Source organism: Anabrus simplex, chromosome 3 (assembly GCF_040414725.1).
Source record: "Anabrus simplex isolate iqAnaSimp1 chromosome 3, ASM4041472v1, whole genome shotgun sequence".
Taxonomy (NCBI): Eukaryota; Metazoa; Arthropoda; class Insecta; order Orthoptera; family Tettigoniidae; genus Anabrus; species Anabrus simplex.
Genome location: NC_090267.1, coordinates 182,356,200 through 182,376,173, shown reverse-complemented (window position 1 = coordinate 182,376,173; position 19,974 = coordinate 182,356,200). Strand labels below are relative to the sequence as shown.

General features: G+C 40.0%; 1 protein-coding gene across 1 annotated transcript in view; it reads left to right on the top strand.

Moving 5' to 3' along the window:
• LOC136866124 (lipase 1) overlaps window positions 1–19,974 on the top strand; it is a 67,876-nt gene that overhangs the window by 20,536 nt on the left and 27,366 nt on the right. Inside the window, exon 3 of the mRNA XM_068226615.1 lies at window positions 18,478–18,620. Within this exon, the coding sequence (XP_068082716.1) occupies window positions 18,478–18,620 (143 nt within the window). The remainder of the gene's footprint in view (window positions 1–18,477; window positions 18,621–19,974) is intronic.

Genomic DNA, 19,974 nt, shown 5'->3' with positions numbered 1-19,974 from the left:
ACATTTAATCTCATTAATCACTGAGTATTCGATCAGAATAACACCTTAAATAGTTCACAATCGTATTTACAGATAAAACACATGTCTCAAAATTCATGAACTTGTCAATAGTCGTGAGTTTAATTTATCACGCACATTTCTTCTAATATTCTTATCACCGTACGTGATCGCAACAGAGTTCAAATATACATCAACCTAGCAAAGTCCATAATGCACTGTAAACTGGCAAGTTGAACACTTGTATTCCAAATTCTACCTGAGTACACATTCGAGATCACGATTTTGCTACTTGTTAAAGAAATTCATAAGTCTTGTACTATGAAACTCAATTTTCTTGTACTTTACAATATTCCACGAAGAGGGGACTTGGACGGAGGTTGTGAAGTGAAACCGGCACCGTAGACAGGTAATCATAGGTTCGAGAAAGGCTGATGAAACTAGCAACCTAAGAGCGGCTAATAGAACAGCCTGGTTGTACATAGGCAAACTTCATCAGAACACGGAGAGGGAGGATATTATTAAATTCCTTCGAGATAACAATATATCTGATGACATTATTTGTGACCAATTAGACACAAAAGGTACAAAGAAGGCGTTCCGAATTGGTATTGGATTTGACCACCTAGAAAAAGTAAATAACCCAGAATTCTGGCCAGGGAGGATTTTGGTGAGGAGGTATAATTTTCGACCCCATAACGACTTGGGTACAATGCTCTCAACCAAATCCCGATAAGGACGACGACGTTTTGCCTACATCAAAGATTAAGCTACTATTATGGAATATTGAAGGACTGCTGAGCATGACAAACACACTAGAAGAGATGATACAGGAATTTGATGTAATAATCCTAGTGGAAACATTTTTAACGCATGCGTGGCAAACTAGTAGACATTATTCAACATTCGTCATGGCAGAAAAACCTTCAGTAGGGAGGCCCAAAGGAGGCATTGCATGTCTGTTCACTGATCAGTTCTCACCATTTAGTGTACAATACAGATCTACGAACGTTTTAGTAGTTCGAACCAAGCCGTGTGTTTGTGTATGTGTATATTTTCAGCCAGATTTCTCATCAACTGAGATTATTGAGGAAGTTAGTAAAGCTTTAACTGTGACTACTAGGGATGATGCCATTATCCTTGCCGGAGACCTAAATTGTCGCATCGATGCAGAACATCGAAAATCAACAGAAGTTTTGGACTTCTTAGAAGAGGAAGGTCTTCGGTTGGTGAATGCCTCTGACATGAATACCTACATGTCTCATAATGGTGCTAGCACAATAGATCTGGTGTTTATAAACTCTAAGTTTGTGTCGATCAAGCAGGACGTTATTCTCGAGGCGCAACGGAAACACCTACCAGTTGCAACTTCCTTACAGCTGGAGAATAGGCCTAGTACGCTTGATACAGTTAGAGACCGTACAAAAATAAGTAGAAAAAGTAATCCGTCTCTTATCTGTGGTGAAGATAATCAAACGATACTTAACCTATTACGAGAGGGTAATCTTAATGAGGCTGCATTATATCTAGAAGTGCTGCTCCAGAATGCTACTCTACCAACAATACCTGTGGTCAGGAAATCTCAACCCTGGTTCACCAATGAATGCTATAAATGTCATAGAGATGTGCTGGAAGCATTAAATACAGCCCGAAGAGAGAAAACAAAAGAATTCCTTGAAATATATGCCAGTAAAAGGAGAGCATACAAACTACTACTAAAAGAAGCCAAAAATCATTATAGAGGGGAAGAAGAAAAGAAACTTATAGAACGTGCCAGTCTAGATCCTTACCTGGCTCTGAAGCCTAGACAACCGAAGTTCTCCAGGAACTTACCAATGGAAGTTTGGGAAAAGCACCTGAGTGCAGTGCTTCAAGAGAGAGACACTCGACCTACTAATTATTTCGTGCCAGTTTTTCAAATAATCCCTGAAATTGACGAATTTTCAATTAATGAGGTTGTATCAACTATTACAGCATCTAAAGATAACAAGGCATGTGGCCCAGATCACATTTTTAATGAACATCTTAAAGCTGCTCTCCCAAAATTGGGTGAATCCATCACTCGCCTAATGAATGAATGCTTGTGGCAAGGTAGGATACCAGACAACTGGAGAAAATCTACTATTAAAATGCTATATAAAGGCAAAGGTGATACCGCAGATCCCAACTCATATAGAGGAATAGCGCTAGAGTGTACTCTACTAAAGACTTTAACTTCATTAGTGGGTAAACGTCTCATTAAACTGGTGGAAAATAACCTACCGGAGTCGCAATTCGGATTTAGAAAAGGGAAATCAACGACTTTAGCTATCCGCTGTCTCCAGAATGACATAGAAGAAGCCTTAAAGAAACCAGGGGGTAAATTGCATGCCATCTTTGTAGATTATTCGAAAGCTTTCGACACCATAAGCAGAACCATACTGTTAGAAAAATTGGAGAGTTTTATTGGTAGTACGAACTACCTTACACCGCTGATTAGGAACTTACTGCTCAACAATTCAATAGAAGTAGATGATGGCATTACCAAATCTATTATTTTGGAACAAACAACCGGGGTATTACAGGGAGACCCGTTAAGTCCATTATTATTCATCATTGCGACAGCAGACATAGTAGATTTGGTAAACCAGGAAAGCGTCAAACTATTAATGTACGCTGATGATATGGTCTTAACATCAACGTCAGAGAAGGAACTCCAGGAATCATTCAACCAAATAGTAGGCTGGATAAAGAAAAATGAGCTCAAACTGAATGTAGAAAAAACAGTGTCCATGACGTTTAGAAGAGGGGGACCTCATGGAATCTTCTATTATGAAGACCAAGAACTTAAGTCCGTAAAGCATTTTAAATACTTGGGTGTAATTTTTCAAACCCAAGGTAATGTTTTCACCCTCCATCTCATAGACCGTCTAAATGCATCTATGAAAGCAATATCTGACATTAAGCACCTGAGAAACTTGTCTTTAGAAACGGCCATAAAACTCTTTCATCTAAAAATCAGCCCTATAGCAACATATGGCTTGGAAAACATTTGGGAACATTTGAGTATGAAACAGTTAGATAAAATCGAGAAGTTGAAGGCAATCTACTTGAAACGGGCTCTGTGCCTCTCCAAATATTCTCCTTCCCGGCTCGTGTATGAGCTATCCAGAGAGGGATTTTATGTGGAAGAGCTAAGGTTACAGTTGTTACTTCCAGCAACAACACCCTATATACATCTGCTTCGATACCTACGATCGAAGAAGGCTGACATCTGGGAAGATTTCTACTCTACCGATGCCATGCTAAATCGCGAGTGGGTTCAAGGTGGATATGAACTGCGACACCTGCTGACAAGGTTCTCCGCTCATGGGTTCCATTATAAACTGTGTAATATAAAGCGTTATCATGAACCAGGTTTGAACTGTGTATGTTTAAGATGTGGTGCACACTGTACTAGGTACCATGTTTTAAATTGTAAACAGCGATCAGAATCACTGGTGAAATTTTGCAACGAAGACTAATGTTTTATACAGTAATTCTTTGCACATTGTGCGCGTTAAATAAATTATTAATATTCCACATGTTCACAACGCGGTCGAAGTTTCCAATTATTCGATCTCGCCCAACGAAATTCAAAGTCTTACTGCACGACTCTCTTTTACTTCGCGCAACGTGGCGTAGCAGTATAACTTTCTCCCATGGTTGAGTTGCGTATTTCAACTGAGTATACCTCTCAAGTCATTGACCTATATATACCCTGCTGGGGCGGGTTCACTGTGTCAAGTGAGAGACAAGTGGTTACGTATGATAAACTTCTACCTGCCATATTTTCCAAGTTAATGGATGGATTAATTCCAAATTTTGATCATTATACATTCTAAATATTGGCTTCACATTGGTGTAGCTTTCATTTTTGTATTACAAGGCGTTCAAAAGTTATGGAAGAGTTTCTAGAGTTTTCCAAAGGGGAAGTTGAGAACATGTGACGCTGACGTCACTCAGCCTGTTCCCCTCTCTTGCTGTCTCTCACACACCTGCACAAAGCAGCGGAGACCAGAACTTTCGTTCATGCAGCTATTTCTGACACTAAAGCTGAGCTGTTCTTTAATGATTAAAGACTTAGAAAAATAATGTGCCTAGGCCTATGCCTTCCTGGTACATAGAAGAGGTGATAAGGCACTTTCCTGTTGTACTCCTTTGGTTGTATGGAACCATTCAGAGTGAACATCTCCAATACTGACACAGCTTTTACAATTAGTATATAGCATTTAGACCTTCCTAATAAGGTATTCCGGTACACAAAGTTTTCTAAGACTTTTCCAAATAGTTGATCTAGGAACATTATCATACACCTTTTCAAGGTCCTTAAACACAATAATTAGGTCTTTTCCTCTTTCCCAATGTTTCTCTGCCAACATCCTCAAAGCAAATATCAGATCTGTTGTGCTTCTTCCAGCCCTAAAGCCATGTTGTTCATCTTCTAAGATAGGCTCTACTATATCCCTTACTCTGGCTTCAATGATCTTCTTCATAATTTTAAGGCCATGTGATAGGAGTGTAATGCCTCTGTAATTTTCACTTTTCCTTCTACTCCCTTTCTTACAGATAGGAACTATCATCCCTGTTGTCCAATTTTCAGGTATTTCATTATCCTTCTATGATGTTCTGAAAATTCTACACAGCCAGTGTATTCCTGGTGGACCAGCAGCTTTACTCATGTCAGCTGTAACTTCATCAGCTCCTGCTGACTTACCACTTCTCATATTATGGAGAGCTTGCTCTACTTCTGTCCATGTAATTGGGATATCTTCCTCTATTGTTTTCTATCCTACATCCTCAACAGAGATCTCATGAGGGCCATTTAGGAGCTTGTCAAAATACTGTCCCATTGTAAACCTAATATCTTTCCTATTGCAAACTATATTCCCATCTGCTGTCTCCAGAGCTGTAATTGTTTCTTTATCTGATCTTTTACTTTTCATTATTCTATATATCATTTTCATATTCCCTTTAGTGTCTTCTTCTAGTTTAGTTGTAAATTCTTCCCAACTTTTCTCTTTTTCTTCCAGTACAATTCTCTTGACTCCAACTTCCTGTATCTACATTCTTTTGCCATCTCTTCCAATTAATTGTTGTCTATTCGGTCGCTGTTGATTCTTCTGTCAGACTTAGCCAAATCAAGAACATTTTTGGCTTTATTCCTTTTCATTATGGCTTCCTTTACTTTAACATTCCACTAAGATGTTCTTTTCTCCCTAACTCTTCTGCTTGTTCTTCCACAGATTTTATCTGCTCTACCAACCAGACTTGCCTTAAAATCATTCCATTCTTCATTGCCATTCTTTGTGTCTGTTATTGGTATTTTAGCTCTGATTTTCTGTTGAAAATGCTGTTTGACTTCCAGATCTTCCAATTTCCAGTCTTTAATTCATGCTTTTTTCTTCTTGTTTACTATAATAATATGTCTGGTGATACTTAGGTCTGCAATGAGGAGTCTATGGTCACTACCAAGACTCTTACTAGGTATCACTTTTACATCATGCACCTTTTCTCCACTTCACCTATCTGTGACAATAAGGTCTACCATTGATTTATACTGACCATCCCAGCTGTATCTCGTTATCTTGTCACTATCCTGTTTCTGAAACCACGAGTTCTTCACCAGAAGTTGGTTTCCTGTACATAGATCAAGCAGAAGTTCACCCTCCTCATTTCTATTACCAAATCCATATGGACCAATAATTCCTTCATAACCTGACCTATCAGTTCCTACCTGGGCATTAAAATTCCCAATCATCATTATGTTCTCTTCATCAATGATGTCCTCTAGTTTTTCTAAGAAGCTTGCTTTTTGATCATCACTACAACCCTGCTGGGGAGCATAAACTTGGATCACAGATTCTGTTTCTCGATTTAGGCATATTTTAGCTTTGATTAATCTTTCATTGATGAATGAGATGTCTGTTACACTGCAAATGTCTTTATGGGTATAAAACCAACTTCATTCCTTGCCACTGCAGGATTACCACTCCAGTATAATTTATATCCATCCTCTAACATTCTTGTGTTGCAACCTTTCCATTTTATTTCACTTAGCGCTTGGATGTAAATATGTCTATGGTTCATTAAAACTGTTAGAGTCATAACGTTTAAGGTTCCAATCCGAAGCTTCTTTCTATGATCGGTTTTTCTCGTGCATCTTGAATGAACATCGGACATGACATCATCATTAGTTCCAAGAGTACTTGAAGTATTGTTGATATTCAGGATGTGTTCCTTTCCGAGGCTCATTTTCGTTTTGAAAGCAACTGCATTGTACTCCTGTACTGACTTGCTAGGCCTAACATACTAGAGAATTTTCTTTCAGGGTGGTCTCCCTTAGCCTTTGGCAGTCTCCTGCCTCACTGCAAGGCAGCAGCTGATGAATTTGTGTTATTTCTCACACAAAGGTCTCATCTTATCCAGCCTTCTGCTCGCAGCTATTGGTTTTCCCTTAGTTTGCCAGGTTTGGTATTGACCACCAGACCCTCAGCCACACAGTCCCAGGTAGTACCGTCTACTGTCGCATATGGCAGCAGAATATATTCTGACCTGACATTACTGCTAGAATATGTGCTCAAAACAAGAACCTGTAAACTGAACATTTTGTTTACTGCATTCAAAGCCAGCTATGGATGGGTAAGGCATTTTATGAAGCGATACGATCTGGCAATAAGGTGGTAGACATCAGTGGCATAACGTCTTTCGGAAACATACCAGGAGAAGCTACTTGTTTCAAAAACATTTTATCAAGCTTCAAAAGATGAATGACTACAGCCTGGCCACCATCGATAATGCGGACAAAACACCTGTTCTTTTCAACATACTGGGAGATACGACAGTAAATGAGCTCGGTGCTGGTACAGTTCAGGTGCGTACCGCCGGTGCAGGAAAACAAAGGTGCACTGTGATGTTAGCAATCACCGCTGATGGGCACAAACTTATACCATGCACTATTTTTAAGTGTAAGACTCTCCCCAAAGAAAATTTACCATCAGATGTTATTGTTCGAGTGTAAGAAAACAGCTGGATGACTGGAGACCTTTTTATGGACTGGTTAAGGACAGTGTGGTTTCGGTGACTGTGTTCACTCCTATGCTCAAGTTCGATGCTTGTACTTGACAGTTTTTGAGGTCATTTGACAGATGGCATTAAGGGGAAAAGTCTGCAAGAAAAGTGCGATATGGTGGTTACTCCTGGTGGAATAACTAGAATGTTGCAACCTCTCAATGTTCTTATCAACCACCCTTTCAAGGAAAATTTGAGATGAGTGTACCATTACTGGATAAGCAGCACAGCAGAAACGACTCCAACTGGATGCCTTAAGATGTGTGAATGGATTGCTGCAACATGTAAGGAAATATCTCCAAGACATTTTTCACAAAAGTTTCAAGGTGACATCGATTTCTAATGCAATGGACGGAATGGAAGATGGTGCAGTTTGGCGTAGGCCTACATCAGATACTGAAAGTGAATCTAGTGATGGCCAAAGTATTAGTGAGTGATCAGTAATTCAGCTATTGTAACAATTTAGGTAATAAAATTTTTCACAAATTTTTCATAATATTTTCTTTGTTCTGAGTATAAGCCCCACCCCAGTTTTTTGTCTCAAAATTCTAATATGAAAAGTGGGACCTATACACGTATAATACGGTAGCTATAGGAGCCCCATTGTACAAGGGAAAAGGTGATGTGGAGTGGATAATTACAGGCCAGTCAGCTTGACATATGTTATGTGCAAGCTCTGGGAAAGCATTCTTTCTGATTATATTGGACATATTTACACATTTCCTAACTGGTTTGATAGAAGTCAGTTCGAGTTTAGCAAAGGTTATTCCAGTGAGGCTAACTTGTAGGATTCCAGCAAGACATAGCAGGTATTTTAGATTCAGGAGGTCAAATGGACTGTATCGCTATTGACCTACCCAAGGCTTTTGATAGGGTTGTCGATGGGAGACCAATGATAAAAATGAGGGCTATTGGGCTAGATAAAAGACTGGTTGAATGGATGGCTAGATTAAAAAAAATAATAGAAGTCAGAGAATTGGAGTAGGCGAAGCATTATCTAATTCTGTGATGATAGAGAGGGTGGGGGTGGTCCTGCAGGGCAGTATTTTTGGACCTTTATGTTTTCTTATGTATATAAATTATATGAGTAAAGGACTGGCATCACAGATAAGGCTTATTGCAGATGATGTTATACCGGGTGAGTTGGCCGTGCAGCTGTGAGCTTGCATCCGGGAGATAGTGGGTTCAAACCTAACTGTTAGCAGCCCTGAAGATGGTTTTCCATGGTTTCCCATTTTCACACCAGGCAAATGCTGGGGCTGTACGGTAAATAAAGCCACAGCTGCTTCCTTCCCACTCCCAGGCCTTTCCTATCCCATCATCGCCATAAGACCTATCTGTGTCGGTGCGACGTGAAGCAAACTGTAAAAAGAAAATTTAAAATTGCAGGATTTTGAGCGACTGCAAATAGGACTTCAGCAATATTGTGATATGGACCGCAGGAAATGGCATGGTGGTAAACGGGATGAAAAGTCAGGTTGTAAGTTTTACCAAGAGGGAAATGTTCAATAAATTTCCAAGTTTCTTGAAATCATATAAGAAAAGACTAGGTAAACAATTGATACGGAATCTGCCACCTGGATGACAGTCCTAAATACAGATTGATTGATTGATTGATTCCTCGCAGAGTGCAATATAGCTTTAGCTTGCTGCATACATCGCTATTGCAGTGGCAGTTTCTAGCAACATGCCATACTGTTTGGTTTTCAGAAAATGTTTTCAGTACTACTGAGCAGGTTGCTGTGCAGTTAGGGTTGCACAGCTGTGAGCTTGCATTCAGGAGAGAGTGGGTTCAAACCCCACTGTCGGCAGCCCTAAAGATAGCTTTCTATGGTTTCCCATTTTCACACCAGGCAAATTCTGGGGCTGTACCTTAATTAAGCCCATGACCACTTCCTTCCCACTCCTAGCCCTTTCCTATCCTATCATCACCATAAGATCTGTCTGTGTCAGTTTGACATAAAGTAAATTTTTAAAAACATTCAGTAGTGTTTAGTTTTGCTGCATACTGTATAAATTCAATAACCAGAATTGAAGTTAATTATCTTAGGCCATGTCTGATGACTCAGGTCAAAAATAAACATCTAACACTGGACATAATGTGTAGATGTAGGAAACCAATGGAGAACCATGTCTTAGCTTGTAAGCTTGCCTGGATAGAGTAGGTCTACATGTAAAGAAAAGGTCTAGGTCCAAAATTTTGTCTGCAGCCTTCATCTGTGGAGGATAGAAAATGCATGGTGGTGATCATGGTTGACAATAAATTAGACAATGTTGTGAGGTAAAGGGACTGGGGGAGACAGATTAGAAAAGATAGTGGAAAAAAGGAGTAATACCTAATGTTAAGGCTGGGTGCTTCCCTAGAGCTGAGCACTAGTTGATGTCTAACTTCAAAATCTTAAGGCTAAGAAGGTGGGGGTAAATGTTTAAGGACTTTAACTGTGAAATAATCATCATTTGTGGTTTGATGAAACTTCATCTGTTAGTGTTATTTTATAGTTTTTGGGTTGTATACATGTTTCTATCTGAGGATGACCCATATGAGGATCAAAAATAGTACTAGTTATTTTAATGTGTAAAATGTAAGATTTTAATTTTACAACTGTAAATCTTTGTGTATTGATTGGTGGAATATCCTCTTTAGTTACTATATTAATTATGGAACCATCAATACAGATAGCCATGAAATTTATGTCATATGTCATCTACAGAAATCAATTCATCTACCTCCTTCAGTTTCATGCTCATGTTATTCAATTGTGTGCCATGGGAAATATGCATCTACACACATCTTGGTGGGTGTGCAATTTACCAACTGATGAACCCAACTTTGCACACTGGGGCGAAATGCTGGCAATCAGGAATGAGTTAGCTGGAAAATTTATAATGTCCAATAATGGATCATTTATATTGGTATTATAAATTTACTCATTCAGGACAAATATTTCAGGTTCCCTATGGCAATCAACATCTATATCATGTAATGGCCAGGCAGGTATCAATTTTTGGTAATGCGACAAAGTCTCTAATAGTGCACTGGCACTGTCGGTGGCTCCAAGTAGCCTACGCAGTGGCCTCCACGGCACAACACAGCTCTGGTTGACACACATCGACCTCTCTCAAGCGGACAGCAACTCTTCGTCGCAGAATCTCCAAATATTTTTGCTAGGCCGGGTGGCTTCCATCTTTACTTCGCTACCTCGCCGACCCCAATTTAGCATATCGGTTGACACTGAGTTGGAAGTCAGCATCCCCGACGCCATGTTTACCTGCATCATTTCTGATGTTGATCCCACCATATCTGAAGATGACATCTACAGCAGCCTCCGCTCTGCCGGCGTCCCAGTTCACGATGCCTACCGGCTGTTAGATGGCTCCAATTCATCACCATCATCACAGATTCTTCTGTATCTACCCACGTTAGCCGACATGAAGTGTCTCCTCGGCAGCAGAGTAAATATTCACCAACGCTACTACTTAGTGGATCCAACTCCTCAATCTATAATAGATCAGCTCACCGCAGACCCAACTACCCTGCCAGTTGCAACCGCGCCTCAACCCAGGACATCGCAACAGCAGTCATCATCATCTTAATTCACTCACCCCACAATTACCACTACCACCTCCACAACCACTACGACATCAGCTCATTCTCCTTCCTGTGTTTCTGTCACTTCTGTTATGACATGCCATCCTTCGCCCATAATGACCTCAACCCTCCCTATTTCTTCAACCCCCGTACAACCTTGTCCTAAACAACTCCCTGACAACACCTTGGACTCACCCGCAGCAACGCCGTCATTGCTACCAACATCTTCGCAAGACGACGCCACAGCAGCAGCCGCAACATCCTTATTGCCAACGCAGCCACCACCAAATTTCCACGCTAGCTGCGTCATTCACGGCATAGACCCTACCATCTCTGAACGGGACATCCTCCGGGAAGTTCAAGCCGCAGGCGACCCCACCCGTCGTGCATTCAGGATTCGGAACGCCGACGGCCCTACGTATATGCTGCGACTACATCTTCCAATTGCAGATGATGTACAACACCTTCTTACCACTGGCGCCAACATCTACCAGCATCGCTACAAAGTGGAGCCTTCTCATTCCCGACCCCAACCAATTCGCCATCCCTCCACACATACCCATTGTCGACCCCGGTGAGCCCCTCCTTCTTTTCAACCTCATCAACCCATTTGTCCACCCCTTCTTCCAACTAATTTCTTCCCCCAACTCTTTCCGATGCTAGATATCTTTCGACTCCTCACCATTTCCCTTTGTAATCTTACAGCCACCCTCAACCTTCTAACCTTTCATCTACACCCTGGAACTCTCATCTAAAGGTCACCTTCTTTCCTTCTCCATCACATTTCTCGACCTGCTCGCATCTGCTCGCCAACCCTTTAGGTGGCCCACCCCTTCCCTTCGGGGAGGGGAATGAAAACTTAGGGGAAAATAAAAAAGCCTCCGCGTTATGCATTAGGCATGCATCTTGGTGGGTGTGCTATTTACCAACTGATAAGCCCAACTTAGCAGACTGGGGCGAAATGCTGGCAACCACGAATGAGTTAGCTGGAAAATTTATAATGTCCAATAACGGACCATTTATATTGGTATTATTCTAGTAAACATAAACTCATGTCCTCATCCCGAGGTGGTGCAGCTCTTTTTAGGCACACCCCCAATGGAGGTGAGCTTCATGTGCCATTTCAACCACATACCAGCCCTCCTGTCATTCTTAAATTTCTGGCAGTACCGGGAATCGAACCCAGGCCTCTGAGGAGGGCAGCTAATAAAACTGTGATGTTATGGAGGCGGACTACATTCTAGTAATCAATATACATAGCATTGAGAATTTGGCAATGTAGGCAAGTGTTCATAAGACATCACGTCAAGGGTATAAAGTTAAAATTATGTTATGGCCTCATTCATTTACTCGTAGCCTGTTACTAGTTGTTATTTAGATAATCATGTACCACAATTTTTTGAATTTACAGATGGTTTGTGATGGAACTGGAATAAACATACAAGTTTGAAAGTGTTAGGAATTTCCATTTCTCTATTTTATTAAATATTTTGAATTAGTTGACCCTCAAAATTATGAGAACATGAGTACAAAATGCAAACTTTGCTTGGAACAATCATTTTGAAAGTTCCAAGGTGTCATGTTTAGTCTGGCTTCCTAATGATGGCAACTCAGTGTCTGTATGCTAGCTAAAAAACACAAAATGAAGTAATATATTTTTCCTTGCTAAATTTGGTATCATTCTAGTAGGTGAAAAAAGTTATTTCATAAAGATTGGTATTCTGTGAAGCAATTTGTTAATGTTATTTTATTGATTGCTTGTTGAAAATGTCATTTGTAATTAGTAACATTTTTTCTCAGGTAACTGTGATTCAGCCTGGTTACTTTGTAGTTTTCCCACCTTTGATTCTGTATAATGTTTGTATGCGATTCACATCAATAAGATCTTGAAAACAAACACTCCAAATGAAAAGTAATTTACCACATCAGATGCTTAATGTAACATAAAGCAACTAAAGATATTTCTGTATTTTCTTTGAAGCAGTTGTGATAAATTTCCTTGTTAATTTGTTCTTTGCAATAAAAGTAAAGTCATCTCAGTACAGGTCATTAAAGTCCTGTGGGGAGTAGAGAGTAAAGGCTTGTCAGTTAGTTGAATAGAATGGTCAGTCTATCTCCAAGAATTAATCTGGTACTCATTTCTGATGTAAACTGAGTGAACACCAGGCTCATATGTTTCTCCAGAAGTGAAGGTCGTACTTCTGATGTTTTTTACTTTTTGATGGGGAATCAAACTCATGTCCTTCCAGGTTAACCAAGTATGGCTTTTCCCCTTATGCTAGGCAGCCACAAGGTGTTCTTCAACACTTTTAACACTATGCCTGTACAGGATACGGACGCACTGCTTTCCTGGTTGTGGATTTTGCGCATGTTTATAGGCAGCTGCACCTATCCCATATGGTTCCCGTCCCTTGGAGGTAGTAGTTTATCTAGTGTCCACTAAAATGCAGCAGTTATCGGGAAGTTCAAACCTAAAGGATGAAAAGGGTAGTTTCTCCTTGCCACGACCTCCACTGAAGCACTCAATGTGCTGGGTGCTGAGCGCACCAAATATACCACGCTGTCAGCTGTATACAGGCATGTCCTCATACTGGTTCAGTGATAGTGAAATCTTGGATATTTCATCGGGAGAAGCGGGTTCAGAAATAGATGATGGTGATGAATACTCTGCTTATGAGTCAGATAACATATCAAGTGATAGTTTGGGCAAGATATTTGTTACGTCACTTGCAAGTACAAGTTTTTTTAGCTTCATTATTTTATTCTGAATACAAACGATAGAATTACTTTACTTCTCCCAAAATTTGGGCTTATTTTTTCGTTAAGACAAAGAGATGCAGCCTAATGATTCACGTGTACGGCGAAAAGAAAGTACTGTAGGTGGTGGTGCAAGGTTGGACTTTGCATAGCCCAATGTTTTCAGGCTACTATACCAAAACAAACTATTTCTAAACAGGTACATTTTGTATTTCAAATGTATTTGTGTTTATTTTTGGCTTAACTAGCCACATTAAATGATTCATTTATATAGTTTGAACAGGCTTATTGGTAAAACTTGAATGTAAAAGTTTTTCTGGTACATTTTTTATGATTTTCAAAAACTAGCAGGGGCGGTTATTCCATGGAATGAAGGGAATGAGTCATTCCCTTAAAAGTTATTACACAAAGAAAAAATATATATTTAAGCATGTTAGTGCAGCCAGTATTTATCTTAAATTTTTTGTTGTTTTATATAACGTATAATTAGCTTTATTTTAATGTGACAGTGATGCATGGGCAGTTGAGAGTTGCAAACATATGTCTGTCTCCAAGAGCTACGCAAGGATGTGTTATCAAAGCCGTTCGTCAAGCAAGTGGCTTGCCAGACTCGATCATGGCTTCACTCTGGTCCCTTCGTAATTATTCGCTTGGGTTCGGGAAGCTCCGCCAAAGGGAATGCATCTCACGACTCATTCCGTTCGAGAGTATTTGTATGTAATAAAACTTGTGAGAAAAAGGTTTAATTGTGCTTGTGTTTTCAACTAAAGTGAAATATCGTACAGTGAGTTGTACCACTTAATTTACTTTGTGTTATCTGTGAAAATTGCACCAAATTTACGTGCAAACATATAAAGGAACTACTGCGATTCTGCCGGCTTGGAAGGGAATGCATTGACTGTGCTCATTCCCTGCTTTGAGTCTCTAAAGCATGACAACTGTTGGCGCGAGTGAGGAGAGCGGAGGGGAGTGTGGATGCGTATTAGAATCTCTCTTAATCCAGGGAATGAGTTAGAAGGCTTTTCAAGAGAAGAGCAATATAATTTCCGGTGGCAGACCAATGCCTGATTTACCGGGTTTAAAAACTAAAACTAAATGTTGTGTTCGACACTTTAATACAGACAGTGCCGGATTAAGGTGTTTGGGGACCCTGGGCTATTTAAAAATGTGGGTCCCCTTCTTCATAACCAATCCCCCTCCCCAGGCAGCACCGGGGAAGGTACCCGGGTCTTCGGGGATGGCAGTCATTATTGCTACCACTACACCAACGAGATCGGCAATTTATTATTTACGACTCCGAGTACTCCATATAATGTGACTGAAGTTTAAAATACACATTAGAATTCCCTTTCATTGTTCCTAAAACCATCTTCCTAATGCTCATCCTTTCCAATTCCGTAAAGACCTAATCTCTCTTAAAACAGCAGACTTAGATATTACACTATTCGTTTACCTGTAGAAAATTCCAATTCACCAGTAACAGTCTCTTCAATTGTCGATGCACTTGTAGACTTCCTGTCAAAAAATGTTGATATTTTTGGCAACTTTTCTATTTATTTCAAATGTTGTTCTTTTAATTTGCATTTTTTTTGGCACCACTAGCATATTTTCTATCCATTTTACAAGAACTTATGAATGGGTCAATAATCAGAGGTGAACTGGAAGTTCTCTTCCTGATGTAAAGATATAGTAAAGCATGCACATTCCACCATGCTTCCCCTGTCCCCTGCCGCTCACTTCTTAGACCTCTTCCCCCCTTCCCCCTCTGCCTGTACTCGCATGGTGCCAGATTTAAATTTTCGTCAATAATAACCTTTACAATAAGTACAGTGCATAAGTAACGAGAATTTGTGTCTCTGAACGGTAATTGATTCTAGCAGTAATGAAATACTAACGCGGACAGGTGATAAGAAGGAAGGAAGAGTGCGTGTTCGATATTTTGCGAGCGTAAATATTCATATACATGCACGGAGGTGGAGCAGCAGCCCTTTTAATACAATATTAGGTTCGGCCAAGGGCCGGGGTCCCTTGGCATGTGGGGCCTGGGTCTGCAGCCCCTTTAGCCCTCCTTAATCCAGCCCTGAATACAGAGCAGTATGGAAAAATAGGCTGGTTATGTGGTTGTTGTTTTTTTTTTTTTTTCGTGTGGCTATTTCTAGCCGAGTGCAGCCCTTGTAAGGCAGGCCCTCCGACAAGGGTGGGCGGCATCTGCCATGTGTGGGTAACTGCGTGTTATTGTGGTGGAGGATAGTGTTATGTGTGGTGTGTGAGTTGCAGGGATGTTGGGGACAGCACAAACACCCAGTCCCCGGGCCATTGGAATTAACCAATGAAGGTTAAAATCCCCGACCCGGCCGGGAATCGAACCCGGGACCCTCTGTACCGAAGGCCAGTACGCTGTCCATTCAGCCAACGAGTCGGACATGTGGTTGTTAAAACGCATCAAAACTCTACTGTAGGCTTCGATGACATGAATAACTTGCTTAAAGCATCCCAGCATCATCAGCAATCACAAACACATATCCAAGCTGAAATTCTGTTAACAACTTTCGGAATGACCAGAATAGATTTGCAACTCGATCAGCAGCGTAAACTGGAGATAATAAAATAACGAGTTGGTAAAACAGAATAGAAAGGTGATCCAACGACTGACTGACGTTGTAATGTATCTTGCAAGACAAGAACTTCCTTTCAGAGCACATGCAGAAGATAAAAGTTCCTTAAATCATGGAAATTACATAGAACTCATAATGCTGCTGAGCAAGTACGACGACACACTGGCAAATCATTTGCAGAAAGCAACGGTGTTCACAGGTCTTTCACATCAAATACAAAATGATTTAATTGACGGAGTAGCCAGTGTGTTATTGACCGAAATAGAGAAATGTCACAATCACCATTCGTGGTGATTATTATTGATGAAACTATTGATATTTCTGCCCATTCCCAACTTTCAACTGTTGTTAGGTACACGTCAGCTGATGGAGAAGTACAGGAGCGATTTCTTGGATCTTCTGATGTAACCGCCGATCGCAGTGCTCCTGCTCTTGCAGATCACGTGTTCCACATAATGGACGAGTTCAACCGTGGTTCTAAACTAGTCCCTCAATGTTACGATGGAGTTGGCAGTGATGTCAGGAGGCCTCAGTGGTTTACAGAATAGAGTGAAAGACAAATAGCCCGACGCTATATTCATACATTGTTTTGCTCACAGACTGAAACTTGTCCTTACACAGACAACTTCTAATATAAAGGAATGTAAAATATTCTTCATGACTCTGAGTAGCTTGGCCTCTTTCTTTTCTAATTCGACGAAGAGAACTGCTGCATTAGATAAACCAGTCAAGAGATGATTTCCTCAAGTGTGTCCAACACAATGGAATTACAATGGAAGACGAAACAGTTCATGAACAAAAACAAGAATTAGTTCAGTTGTTCAAGAATATCCTTGATAATCCAGAGCAATGGGATAGTCAAACGTATCACGAAGCTCAAGGTTTTAACAGTGTTCTCTTGGAATTCCAGTTCAATTTCATTTTATTAGTTTTCAGTGAGATATTTCGCTTAACTGATTCTTCCTTTGAAATTCTTCAAATGAAAGCACTGAATGTAAATTTCTGTATTGCCAACAGAGAGGAAACCAAAAGTATCATTCAAGGAGAAAGAAATGAATTTGAAAGAGTATGGAACAAATGTCAAGAGAGCTACGAGCTGCCAAAGAAGAAGCTACGTCAAAATGAAACCTGCGACATAAATTCACACTACCGTTGCATAAATTGTGAAATATATGACAATATACATAGCCAACTAGAAGTTCGGTTCCAAGCACTCGAGAAATTAATATTTTTACAGTTAGTTGATCAAAAGAACACGAAGGAAGGTTTTCCTGAAGCGGCATTCTGTTCTTTGATACAAAGTTACGTTCAGCATTTTGACTTCGCCCGTCTCAGAAACCAGCTCAGCGTAGCTTATTCCTCCCATGAGTATCTTATGATGGGAGTTCTAAAACATTAGTTTTATTTAAAAAGTAGTGGATTGTCATCTTCTGCCATTTCTGAACTGTTCAAGTTACGTGTGTTGATTTCAACTCTCCCAGTGTCCAGTGCTAGTGCGGAATGCTCATTTTCGGCACTTCGGAGAATCCACACCTACTGCAGAAAAACACAGGGACAACAGAGACTCTCGAACTTGTCTCTACTGTCGATTGAGAAGACGTTACTGAAATTGAAGTCATCAAAGAATGAAGAAGAATTCTACAGCCTTGTCGTAGAAGAATTCGTCAAAAAGGAGAGGTGGATGGAATTAGCATCCAACTAGCACAAGTCAATATGAGTTATTGTATTCATTTTACTGTATATTTCTTCTTATCTTATGATATGTGCTTCCGTTACTGTAAAAGTCACGCGCTGCCACTGAAAACTAGTATAATTGAAATACTTTGGATATGTACTTCCTGATTAACATCTTTGTTTTGGATAGCTGACACCTTCATATGATACAAAAATCAGGTATATAATATCTTTTGCTGTTGTGTAGTAGTGTATTAAAATTCAGGGAAAAGATCCAGTTCACTGCCAGGGTTCATGTTGAAATATGGTAGTGTTGAATGTGTTAATTGTATAAACTATCTTCTTACTTCTTAATAAACTTGCTAAGGACTGATTAGCTCAGACAGTAGAGGAATGGCCTGATTTCATGTTGGCAGGTTTATATCCTGCTAACTACTTTTACAGTTCTTGGAGTTGCTGAGGTGCCAGAAATTTGTCCTACAGTTCTTTTACATACCAGTAAATCTTCCAACATGAAGCTGGTGTATTTGAGCACCTCAGTTAGTGGGACATAAAACCAATACCATAACATTATTATAAATTCTGCAATAGAATATTTAGTTTAAATGAAAGAGGTCTTCAGTGTAAGCGTTACCAATACTGCAGGTGACAGTCAAGCAAAGAGCTAAATGGCCTGTACTGATCAGTCATTCACTGACTTACCATTTTCTACAACCAGAAGATAAAATCTTTGCATGATGTGTTTTCTGTTATCAGGCAAGTTCCGGCAGTATGACTATGGCACCCGGGATAACTGGAAATTCTACAACCAGTCTTCACCCCCAGAATACAATTTGTCACTCATAACTGCACCAGTTGAGTTGTACTATGCCAAGAATGATTGGCTTGCCACCCCAAAGGTATGTCTGCAACTTACTTTAATGAAATTTTCAACAGTGAACATCATAACATACCTCATGAGTTATTGTTCAAATGTTCTTCTGCCTTTGTTGTTTCTTTATTTTGAGGCAACTCCATGTACTTATGCTTGTCGAACATTTTGCATAAAAATTTATTATATTTTTCATAATTCTTAACTCAGCGTTCCACCAATGTTGCTCAGACAGAAGAACAGTTGTACCTGGTAAGCAGTTATTAATTTAGGCCTTTCCCATTGCTTGTGATGATGATGCTTGTTGTTTTAAGGGGCCTAACATTGAAGGTCATCGGCCCTCTTTCCCATTGTACAGTACACTGAGGGAGGAGAAGTGATCAAATTGAGAGCAGAATAAATGGAATTCAGTTTAATTAACTATACTGAGACTGTACAGAGACAGGTCAGAATACATTCTGCTGCCATTTGCAACAGTAGACGGTACTACCTGCGACTGTCTGGCCGAGGATCTAGCGGCCGATACCAAACCAGGCAAACTAAGGGAAAACCAATAGCTGCGAGCAGAGGAGTTTTCCCTTAGAAGATTGGATAAGATGAGACCTTTGTGTGGGAAATTGTAATGGAGTTTGAATAACTACTCGTCATGGTACTATGTTGTCTCTATTACATTCATGCCTTCACATCATTTGTCCGCATCTCCGAGTGTTGAATATCGTAACTGTATGAGCTTTTCTTTAAATTGCTGATGGTGAGCCATCTAGTGGTGGATTTAGTACTTACCATTCGAAGTGAGTAAGTGTGCTGCTATCTGGGCGCCAAGAAGATAAGCTTGCTTGGCCATGAACCGTGCTCTAACAATCAGCGTGTGCAGTTGTTCTACTTCTTGCCTTTTAAACTGGAAGACGCGTTGAGCTAATCTTTGCTGGTTGTGTCTTAAAGATACAAATTATCCTACAAGAAGGGAAGATGGTGCGGATATTTGATCCCGGTTGATGGATTCTCCATCTGGCATAAGCGCCAAAGATGTGGTTTGTTTTTTTGAAACGATTTAATTTTTGAAAACACCGACCTCGTAAGTAGCTTCATTGGATGTCATGACTGTTTTAACTGAGGAACTATCCTGTTATTTTGTTGTGCTAAGATGCTGAGCACTTAAGTCTACGATATGTGAGAATTTCTAAAGGTGATGTTCGGATTATTTGTGGGTAAAAAAAAAAAAAAAATTTTTAGAGTCGAAAACAGGTCATTGTCGTTAACTTGTAATGTGAAAATATTTGAGGTTTCAATTTAATTTAAGAAGATAATTATATGTTAATTTTTGGGCTTCAGCATTCAGTTATATTAGCTTTCGTGCACGAAAGGAATGATTATGTTCAAGG